Consider the following 10,952-nt stretch of genomic DNA (forward strand, 5'->3'; position numbering starts at 1 on the left):
AACACAATAAATAGAATAATGTATGGATTTGACGCTATGATCGGGAATTCCGTATCGGAAGATACTGATTCCAGTTGATCAGTGATCAGTATCGGCCCCGCAATCGGAGCATCTCTACCCGTTGGCTATGCCTAAACTCTTTTGGCATGTTTTAGTATTTTGAAAAAACATTTTGAAATAGCCGATCTACATCAACCCGATGTGATCTTGTAGATTGGTTATTTTTTTTTTTTTAAATCATTACGTTTTATAGTCATGATTCACCAGGTTGGTTCCAGGTGTAAAACAATTAATACCACTAAGACTCCCTAATCAGGAGATAAGCGACCGTCAGGTCGCATGTAATTGGACTTGGCAACCTCATGGTGGCGCTAGAAGAAGGGCATGTGAGAAATCAGGGACGGAGGTTGTGGTTTGCCAGCCAAGGAGTGTGTGTGCAAAGTTTGGCATGGATAGGGGCAACAGTGCCGGAGATGAGAGTAGGGACAAAAGTGTGACGTGATGTGACGTACAGACAGAGGGACTGACTGACAGACAGCCAGCCGGTGGAGGTTTTCATAGTAACATATACTAACAATCAATATTTTCTGAAATCTCTATGGGAAGAAAGAACAGGCTTTCGATCTGTTGCACAGTCACCACTGCTATGCCCTATATCCCTAGATTCCCTACTGTCTCTGTAGTCTGTCCACCCCCATCTGATGTCCGTGGTCGTCCTATATTCCAACCAGGTTGTAGTGAATAAGTCCGGCTGGAGGAGGAGACCAAACCAAAGCGGCAGAGGGGTGGTGCAGTGCAGTGCGTGTGACAGGTGGTGGGGAAAAGGATGAATGGGCCTGGCTGGTAGGCCCTACACCCACCGGGCAGTGGACTCCTCCTCCATGCTGGGAGGAGAAACCAGGCCAAGCGTCAGAGAGAGTGTGGGAGTGAAAGGAAGAGGAGAGAGAGGAGAAAAGAGGTCTCAATAATCCAGAGAGACAGCATGAAACTGACACACATATACAGCCTATCACTTTCAGCCTGGATGTCTTCCAGGGGGGGAAAGCTGCATTGCTTCTGCTGGAAATCAACAGCATGGACCATGTAGAATCAGTGGTTCCCAAACCTTTTAGCTCCTTCTGATGTCCTCCCTGATCTACGAGCTTGTAGATCGGCTATTGTCACTATTTCTAATTAGTGTTTTTCCCCTAATTTATGGAATTTCTTTGATTTTCTTTGATTTTTGTTAAGGAAATGACTTGAAAACATTTTTAATTAATTTTGGATTTATAAATTATTATGTCTTTTTTTTAGAAAGAATAATCAAAAAACAAAATGCCTGAAGCGAAAAAGAAAAGACCCGCGACCCAAACATGGGACTCCCGACCCAGGCTTTGGGAAACAGCGGCCACGTGGCCAACACGTAAAGAGGGCTCTCTCCCGCTCTCATGATGTCAGGGATTTTACCGTGATGTATTTATAAATGTGAATCTCGGAGCACACAGGCCTAGCGCGAGTGGTTCCAGACAGCCGTGCACTCCCGCTTTGAAATGCTTCCAGACTTAACATACATTTGAAATATCTGAAGAATAATAGCCAAATTGAATAATACAATACACAGAATATAAGTAAAGCTTTATTTTGGCCAATACGTCTTGGATTATTCCTTTTCGAATCTGGGACAAGACATGTCATGCATGATCCCTTTGTTTTCTAAATACTACGGGCCTGCCAGCATGACCAGGTGGTCGACTGACCACATGTCTCAATGTCCTTGGATTTCCCTCGTCTCTGAGGTTAAAGGAAAAAAAAAACACTTAGTTGACTCGCATCCCTGAAATTATGTGGTTCCCACATAATTGACACGATTATGAAAGGTTACATTCACTGTCACACAAATAATTTGTGGTTAATGATTCAATTGCGTTTTTGTCGTCAAACACTGGAACATTATGAATAAAATGTATATTTCTGTTTGTCTTTTAGGCTTTGACGTTGTACAGGGCTGGCATGTATGATAAATAACTTTCAAAAATGGCGATTGTGATTATCTCAAATAATTGCGATTATGTAATCCATGTGACAGGGCCAAAATACAATCAGATTGTCCTGCCATCACATCATTATGAGAGAGAGGCTTCCCATGCAAGCGGGAAGTGCTGAGCAAGGCGGCTTGTGTTCCACGGTTACCTCCTCCGGTGTGAAAATGTACGACGATTAAAAACTCACACACAACTTCCTCTAACTGAACCTTTGCTAAAGGTGTTGAATGAGGTTTATAGTGTGACACATCATTTTATAGCGCTGTTATAGCTCTGCTTGTGTGATCAAAAATAGCCTACATCTTGGCTATATACTTCCTCACCACTGCCATGACCTTTCTACGCAGAAATATCTTTGGTGTCAGCCGGGCAGCAAGAAGCAGAAGTGTGACCTGTCACAGTGTGAGTGTGTACAGTACACCCACACACAAACACCCCTACATGCATGCACAGCACACATTCCCTTGCACAATTAAAACTAACTGACACACAGTGGACCAGACGATAAAACTGTTACCCTTAACCATCTGATGCGGGATCGAAAAAGCTGACACACACTACACAACAGTCACTGAGGGAACAATACCAAACCTCCTGTGACAGCAAGGGAGAGTCTCTTTTCCAGGTTTTCACCCAGGTGGACAGGGTTTTTGAGCAGTGGTCACACTTGAGCGGTGGTCACACGGCGGCACCACACCTAAGCGTGAGTGTGTGTGTGTAGGTAGGTTTGTTACTGTCACACACACACACACAGATTACACACACACACGCGTCCCTGAAATGAACACACACACACACACACACACACACACACACACACACACACACACACACACACACACACACACACACACACACACACACACACACACACACACACACACACACACACACACACACACACACACACACTTCAAACTTGGTTTGATTTTTTAGGTTAGGGGTAGGCATCATTTCTGTGAGGTTAGGTTTAGGTTTAGGACTAGGCTCTGTGGATTTACTCCTGTCTGGGGGGGTAGGAGGGGCCCGGACAGGAGTAAATCCACAGAGCCTAGTCCTTCCAAGCGCCAGACTTCTTTCCCTAGTCTCGGCAGAGTAGTTCTGGAGTGGTGGAGTGAATGGTCCTGTCTTTCCCTAGTGGGACTGATCGGGGGTAGCTACTGGGACGTAAGTCGGGACTTGAACAACCCCGGCTGGGTCACCAAGGATACGTCCCAGGTGCATCCATGCGATGTTTTTTCGTTATAGGATTGAGGTTAAGGTTTAGGCATAGTTTTTGTGAAGTTAAATGTTTAGGCGCAACCAGGGCGACACACCAATGAAAGAGGGAGTCCCGCGACAGCGACAGAGAAACAGAGACGAAGGTGGAAATGTGAGGCACTAGAAGAAGAGGACTTCAGTACAAGCCCAATCAAGCTGAGGCACGCTTCTAGGTACAGAGATCATCAGCATGTGTATGTCTGTGTACACACACACACACACACACACACAGACAGACACACTCTAGGTGTGACACACTGCACATGGAGCGTGCAATGACTGGAGAACGGCAGAGCTTAAAATCCAGAGTTGTGCGTAAGCGCTATAAGCGTTTTTGTGGGAGTGCAAGGATGCACTCAGCTCATGACTCAGATTGAAACATTACTAAACACTACTAGAGTGTACTGTAGGGTTTGACACAGCGATACCTTCACAATATTATAATTAAATTAACATTTCAGTTGTTTAGTCAGTATAGTCACCCTGATACCAACCTAGGTGTATTATTTTATACTTGCCATGCATTAGCCCGACTATTAAAGGCTTTTAACTTTTCCCACAAGACTAGAGTGCCTTTCCCTCTTCTCTTTTTTGCAAATCAATTTAGTCACCCTTGGTACCAAAGAAAGAGCAGTGGTTCCCAAACTTTTTGGATCAAAAAATAAACCCAAAAGATTAATCAGATGTTTGCCCGGCACTAGTGAAAATAGCAGATCTACAAGCTTGCAACGTGTCACTATTTTTACTAAGTTTTTCTAACTAATTTAACAAGGACATTTCTTTGATTATGTATTTATATTTAATTCATGAAATTATTCTTTGAAAAATGTTTGAATTTGTCTTCAACGCATGGCTTTTTTGGGGGGGGAATATCTTTTGTGGAAATCGCAACCAGGAAAATTGATCCGCGACCCAATGGTTTCCGACCTACTATTTGTCAAACAGTGCCACAGAGCACCTTGTTGGGGATTTGTACTCAAGCCAAAGTGATGCTCCTTTCTCTCTTCACGTTTCAGTTTCTTGGGGAGCCATAGGCACTGATGTCTCACCTCTCTGCCCTTGGTTCCCAACTACAGAGTCTACAACTCTACACTGACGTCCTATCTGAAATAAACACAAATCTAGAAAATACAGAGAATAACATTCAAGTTACTTATTTTACTAAGAACTTCTTTAATTGTAGCGTTGTGGCCTGACATTTCAACAATAATGATTTGTGAGTGTTGATAGCTGCAGTTAGTCATTAGAGAGATTCCCATGGCCATGGGTGCTGCTGCTCTGTAGTTTATTCGAATGGGTTGGTTTGAGGTGGGCAGCTAAGCTTTACATAGTCAACAGCAGGAAAAAACAAGAAAGTTATGTCATGTGAAAGGTCGGGTGTGTCTGATATTAAAATAGCTACTGTGGCAAATACATTACAATGGGATACACTGGTCTGAAACTCAAATAAAGCCTATATGACATAATTATGATCCTTGTTATGCATTGTATTCATAAAATTCATACAATAGACCTTAATTCATTGTTAGTATTATGTGTTCAGCTTCATAGTGTTGACATTCAGGAACATTAATATTACACATGTGTGGCTACACCACAAATAACTTTTCTGTATGCTGACACATTTACACACCAAAAGGTATTGTTTTCCCATTCCGCTGCTATGATGATAGACATATTGTCGCTGTTGGGTCAGTGGCAAGTTGGCAACCTTAAATGTCCAAAACTGTTCCACTTTTTATAACCATTTTCAAAAATACTATAAAATAATAAAAACAGCCGCTCTAAGTTCACAATGAACTTGTACATGTGCTCCTTTCACTACTTTTGTGTGCCACTCTTGTATGATGAAGTTAAGGCAATACTTTACGCGGAAACCTAACAAAATGCGAAAGAAGATGCAAGGTTTCTGCCCGACAGTGACGATATCATCATTACTAGCCTTTCTTCCCACTGAAGTCAAATCATCAGAGAGAGGCAGTAAACGGCAAGAAGGAAACACAACTGCCCCGGGAACCAAATTACAGGGAGTCCTCAGGGGAGGACAGCTGGAATGGACACACCCTCCATGCTGATGGTGGGCTGTCTTCAGAGCTTCCTCTGGACAGGAATCTGCTTCCTCAACAACAACACTGTACTGCATTTTTTAGATGGGCTTCTGGAGAGCCATACAAAAAAACAATCTGGAGAATCTCCAGCATTATTACATTAGATTGGAGCACTTACAGTAAGTTCCTAGCTTAGCTAGCTTATCACCAACATCCAAAGAGAAAATCAGCAACCATTCTGATTGCAGTGGGTGGTAGAATTAGTTTTGAGGGAAAATGCTGCCAATTGTCCCAAAAAGCTTTATACCACGTACAGTATACATAACATGTATACTATAACGACGCAATGTGACATATAATGTACCCCCTCCAATAGGACACACTTTCCCCACTTTCCTCTTAAATAGTTTTTATTAAGTTTTGACACAATGTAATGTAAACATGTTTTCTCATGCCAATAAGGCTCATTTGAATTGGGTGGAGGGGGTTTCATGCACTGGCATTATAAGTTGATAAAGCCAATTTCATCTTTCACATTAAAGTGCTATTAAAACTAGGCAATATAGTATTTGAAACCGTGATGAGCAAATGATAAAACCTTACCAAACATACATCTTCAAATAAGTATAGCATATAGGCTGAATCTCAGCCGCAACATAATGGCAACAGATCTAGGTCGAAGAAAGTAAATTCTTCCCACAAAAAACCTTTGTATGTCAAACAAAAGAAAAGTCAATAGCAATTCACTATTGACCAAGTGAAAAGATGACATTCCCTTTTTCACTCGAAAAGTGCTTGGCTACAAGGAACCTACTTCAACACAATTGTAATAGCATATAATTGAATCTACTCTCCAAATTGTACTCTATGAAGTATGAACAAAGAAAAACAAACAAAACACTATGAAAGATTAAGCTGATAAATGGGTATGTGAACAAATATAATTGAATCTCTCCAACATGCACTCCATGTTTTGAAAGCATAAAACGACCCATAACGTAATAATCAAGTTGTGTGAATACAAATTTAAAAAAAAAAAAAAAATCATTAAAATCTATTAAATATTGAGAGGAAACCAAACAGGACAACAAGCTGATTTGTCTGGACAAACAATCAGGATGCATCATACATCATCCTTAGATCAAGACTCAAAGATTATCGAGAAAATACATAGGTCTACATCTCTGATAGTCCTATTGATCCAAAGAAGCCACATAACAACATGATAAGTGTCTGAATTCTTAAATCAGAATTGACTTTGGCCACACAGACAGACAGCAGCAGCGCATGGATGAGGGCTGTGTCATCATCAGTCACCAAAGGCGCACAGGGGGGGCGACACAGCAACTTTAGCGCGTTGAATCATCATCATCATGATGAAGGTCTCTAACAACTCAAACAGAAATGATTTCCAGACAATCTTGTGATCATGTTCACCAAACCAGATTCCTAAAAGTATCGCAACACACTACAGGCACCGATCGGGGGCCTCTCTCTTTCTATGTCAGCAACCACGGAGTGTGAAAGCGGTTGAATGTAGACTATTTAAAACTAGACACACCCTCTATGTAAACCAACTATGAGCTCAACGATCTAAACACGAACAGATCCGATCGCCTGGATTCTGTTCGTGTTTTAGATCGTTGATCTCATAGTTGGTTTAAGAACAAGCTATTTAATCCACACCGCTGCAGTTAAGATTCAATCTGTGTGTTGTCTTTCTGATCTAGTGGGATCAGAAGACAATAACGACCAACAATGTCCCGGTTGTCTTTATGATCCAGATCCAACATTTCCTGTCTCTCAGCATTCCCCCCTGGCTTTGCCTTCCCTTTCCAGCGTTTTACGACAAAGGATTTCGAGATAGTAAGAATCAAGATAACACGGGTTGGATCATGATTGTTGATCTTTTACCTGGACATAGTTGTTCTCGCAGTAGTCCGCTACTCTGGTGAGGTTCTGGTAACTCTCCACAAGCGCCTGTTTGCCGGCAGGGATCTCTTCCTCTAGCAGCATTTGTAGCTCTGCCATCTTAACATGTCTCTCTCTTTTCCCTTTGATTGGAAGTGGAGCCACCAAGCTCTCTCTGCTCTCTGCTCTCTGCTCGCTCTCTCTCTCTCTCTCTCTCTCTCTCTCTCTCTCTCTCTCTCTCTCTCTCTCTCTCTCTCTCTCTCTCTCTCTCTCTCTCTCTCTCTATGACTCTCTCTCTCTCTGTGCCTGGCTGGCTGACTGGCTCTCTGGTTTACTATTGTGGGCAGTGTTGCCAGGTTTTGCGAGAAAGAAGCGACTAGGAGTCAATTCAATTCAAATGAGCTTTATTGGCATGAGAAAACATTAAGTTTACATTGCAAGGTTACATGCTGCCATTCAGACATCCCCCATTCAGAAGTGTTAACTCAGACAATTAGAAGTCAATGTCTGAATGGCAGCATGTCTGAATGGAGAGCAGCCCCCTTTGTCACAGTTTGTCATTATGTACAGTATATAGAGGGTATGAAGCTTTTTGGAACAAATAGCAGTATTTCTTTTTTTCTCAATATGATTTCAATAGTATATAGAATTAAAGAAAAAAAGCCTCAAATTAAAAAATGTGTTTAAAGGTAGCAGCTCTGTTTATACTGTATGTGCAGTAGGTCTGGATGCCATTCAATGGTTTGTAGGGTGGTTGTATTCCATTCTCTAGCCTTCTTTTATCGCTTTTATCTGTGGGAAGTATGTGTCTCTCTGTCTCTCTGATGTCTTATAGTGGGCAGGTGCATGGTTAGAAAGTGTAGCTCAGTTTCCACCACATTTTATGTGCAGTGGTGAATGTCCCTGGAAGTGGCGTGGGGTCTGTCTGTGGCGGCCTTTATTGCAAGGCTGTGTTCGCTGAGTCTGTGCCTATCAAGGCTTTCCTAAGTTTTGGGTCGTGCTCAGATATTCTGCCAATATAGACCTATTCTCTTTTTAGTGCTAGCAGTGTTCCATTTTGCTTTGGTTTTGGGTTGTCTCTTTCCAGTATGTCAGGTAGCTTTCTTTTTGTTTTCTTCTGGTTTGGTCCAATGGGTTTTACGTCTGGGAGTTGTGCTTGCGTTTGTGTACTGTGGTTGAGGGTCTGGGGCCTCTGTTGTTCCTAATATACGTGAACGACATGGCATCTGCTTGCGACTGCAACCTGTTCCTGTTCGCGGATGACTCGGCTCTCCTAGTCTCGGGCAAGGACCACTTGCAGGTTGAAAAGACACTTAACTCTGAACTAAGCAAGATCTGCACATGGCTTAACGACAACAAATTATCAATTCACTTGGGAAAAACTGAGTCCATCCTCTTTGGATCAAATCATAACCTCAAAAAAGTCGATAACTTCACAATCAAAGTGGGTGACAAGGTCATAACATGAAAAAACGAAATCTCTTACTTAGGATGCATCCTTGAAGCTAATCTTTCCAGCGAAAAGATTACTTCTAAAGTAATAAATAAAATCAACCAACAAACTCGTTTCCTACAGAGGATCGCCCCAATGGTCAATTTCAACACACTGAAGACCATAGCTGGTGCAATAATCCAGCCCCTCTTTGGCTATGGAGTTCACGTATGGTATCGTGACGCCCCACAAGCCCTTAAAACTAAACTCCAAACAGCCCAAAATAAACTAATTAGGGTCCTGCTTAACCTTCCCTATCAGACTCACCTCACCGCTACTCACCAGTTAAGAGTGGGGTGGCTCAGAGTAGATGACAGAGTACAGCAACTTGCAATGGGCCTGGTGTACAAGATACACTACACCACTATGATACCCAAGTACCTGTCAAAATACTTTATAAACATTAAGGATGTCCATAATTACAACACCAGAGGCAGCGCTACAGATCACTTCCAACTCAGAGTCAAAACCAACAAAGGGTCAAACTCGTTTTTCTGCTATACCACCAAAATGTGGAAAGCCTTACCGAAGGCCATAAAGGAGTGTGGATCACTAGCATCCTTTAAAATTGCCCTGAAAAACCACAGCCGTTCGCAACTGGTAAAAAAAAACTAACCTAGCCCAACCCTACCCCTGCCCCTTCTTTGTATACAGGCCTACTTACTGTTTGTTTAGACTTAGGCCTACTGTTTTCTTTTTTTGTTCTATAATTTTCTTTTCTTTACATATCTACTGCATAGTATGTGTTCTATTCGTCTGTAATTCAATGTTATATGAGATACTTAAATGGTTTCCTGTGGAAATAAGCTTAGTCTTTTCATGGATCTCCTTTTAGTAGACCTTGTACCAGTGAACTGTACCGTCATGAAACTGTACCTTTTCCAATGCAAACTTCTAATAAAGTCTTCAATCAATCAATCAATCAAAATGGCTATGTGTCTGGGTTGCTTTCTTTTAGGTGGTTATAAAACCTAAAAACCTTTAGGCCTATGCATTTTAACAACACTCATCTTGCACAGGGTCCCTGCCTGGCATAAAATATTCAAAAGGGGGACTGCAGACAATTCAATTGGATTCAAGGAGCTGTATTGCAATGAGAAAACATATAGGGCCTACGTTTAGATTGTCAACGTAACCGTCAAAATATAATTCATTAAAATAAAAAATAAAATAAAAGAAAATGGAGGGGGGGACAGCATTGTGTTAAACAGAGCTATGTTGCATTGTGTCACATAGGGTAGGCGATAAAGCTTTTTTTTTTAGACAAATAGCAGCAATCTTTTGCAGTCACTTTGGGACAATTAGCAGCATTTTTTTCTCAAAACTATTGAAATAGTATGCAAAAAGTAGGTATAGAGCAGTGGTTCTCAAAGTGTGTGCTGTGGCACCCTAGGGTGCCTTGGCGCAAGTCCGGGTGCCTCAGAATACTTCTAATATTTGCACTTTATCAATATCACGTCAGTTTAATCTCTTATAGTAAAATGGACTTGGGTTGCACTACTTGGTGTGATCTTTTTCAGCCTACAATCACCAAAAATAGCAGATCTATAAGCTTGTAGATTGGCTATTTTTGGTGAACGTTTACCCCAGAATAGGGATGTTGAGGTTTAAGTGGTTAAACGCCAATAAAAGTTATTTTCGATCAGGTTATTCTCGTGACATACATCTTAGCGGGAAAGATTTACATATTTCACATAAATGTAAGGTACTGTAACAATGTAATTCAGGGGTGCCGTTGATGAAAATGTTTGAGAACCACAACTTTAGAGGTCTACTCCAAAGTAGCTCATAATAAGCAGACATGGCAACACTGATAGTGGGATTCCTGGCCTCGCTTCTGCGTAAACCTCCTATCAATACCTCCCCCCTCAGGAGAAAAAACACACTGAACCGCACTGAACACAAAACACTGGGATCGACAGCAAAGGATGCCGGGATATGTAGTAGGTCTACTACTATAGGCCTACATCTCGTAGCTGAAACCTGTATGTCCAAATCATAGAGATTTTTCAGGTTTTCACAGGAAATTGAAATAAATATTCAGTTTAATATTATTTAGTCACAAGCTCTTATTAATAGGTTTACTTTTAATTAATGATTAAATAATTGTTTATAAAAACCTACAGACAGACTTTCTCTTTCCAACGTGGGGTCTGGGGTCAATGCCGCAAAACATAACATTTGTATTGTGTAAATTGTAGCCTACAAGTACTGTACTAT

The 10,952-nt window shown here is 41.5% G+C and overlaps 1 protein-coding gene across 6 annotated transcripts in view; it reads right to left on the minus strand.

Moving 5' to 3' along the window:
- LOC308307058 (abl interactor 1-like) overlaps window positions 1-7,403 on the minus strand; it is a 110,654-nt gene extending 103,251 nt beyond the window's left edge. For all 6 annotated transcript variants that reach the window (XM_080752170.1, XM_080752167.1, XM_080752169.1 and 3 more), the window contains exon 1: window positions 7,244-7,403. In XM_080752170.1, the coding sequence (XP_080608296.1) occupies window positions 7,244-7,360 (117 nt within the window). In that variant the 5' untranslated portion in view covers window positions 7,361-7,403. The remainder of the gene's footprint in view (window positions 1-7,243) is intronic.
- Between the last annotated feature and the right edge of the window lie 3,549 nt (window positions 7,404-10,952).

This window comes from Nannobrachium achirus, assembly GCF_963921795.1.
Source record: "Nannobrachium achirus genome assembly, chromosome: 21".
Classification (NCBI taxonomy): Eukaryota; Metazoa; Chordata; class Actinopteri; order Myctophiformes; family Myctophidae; genus Nannobrachium; species Nannobrachium achirus.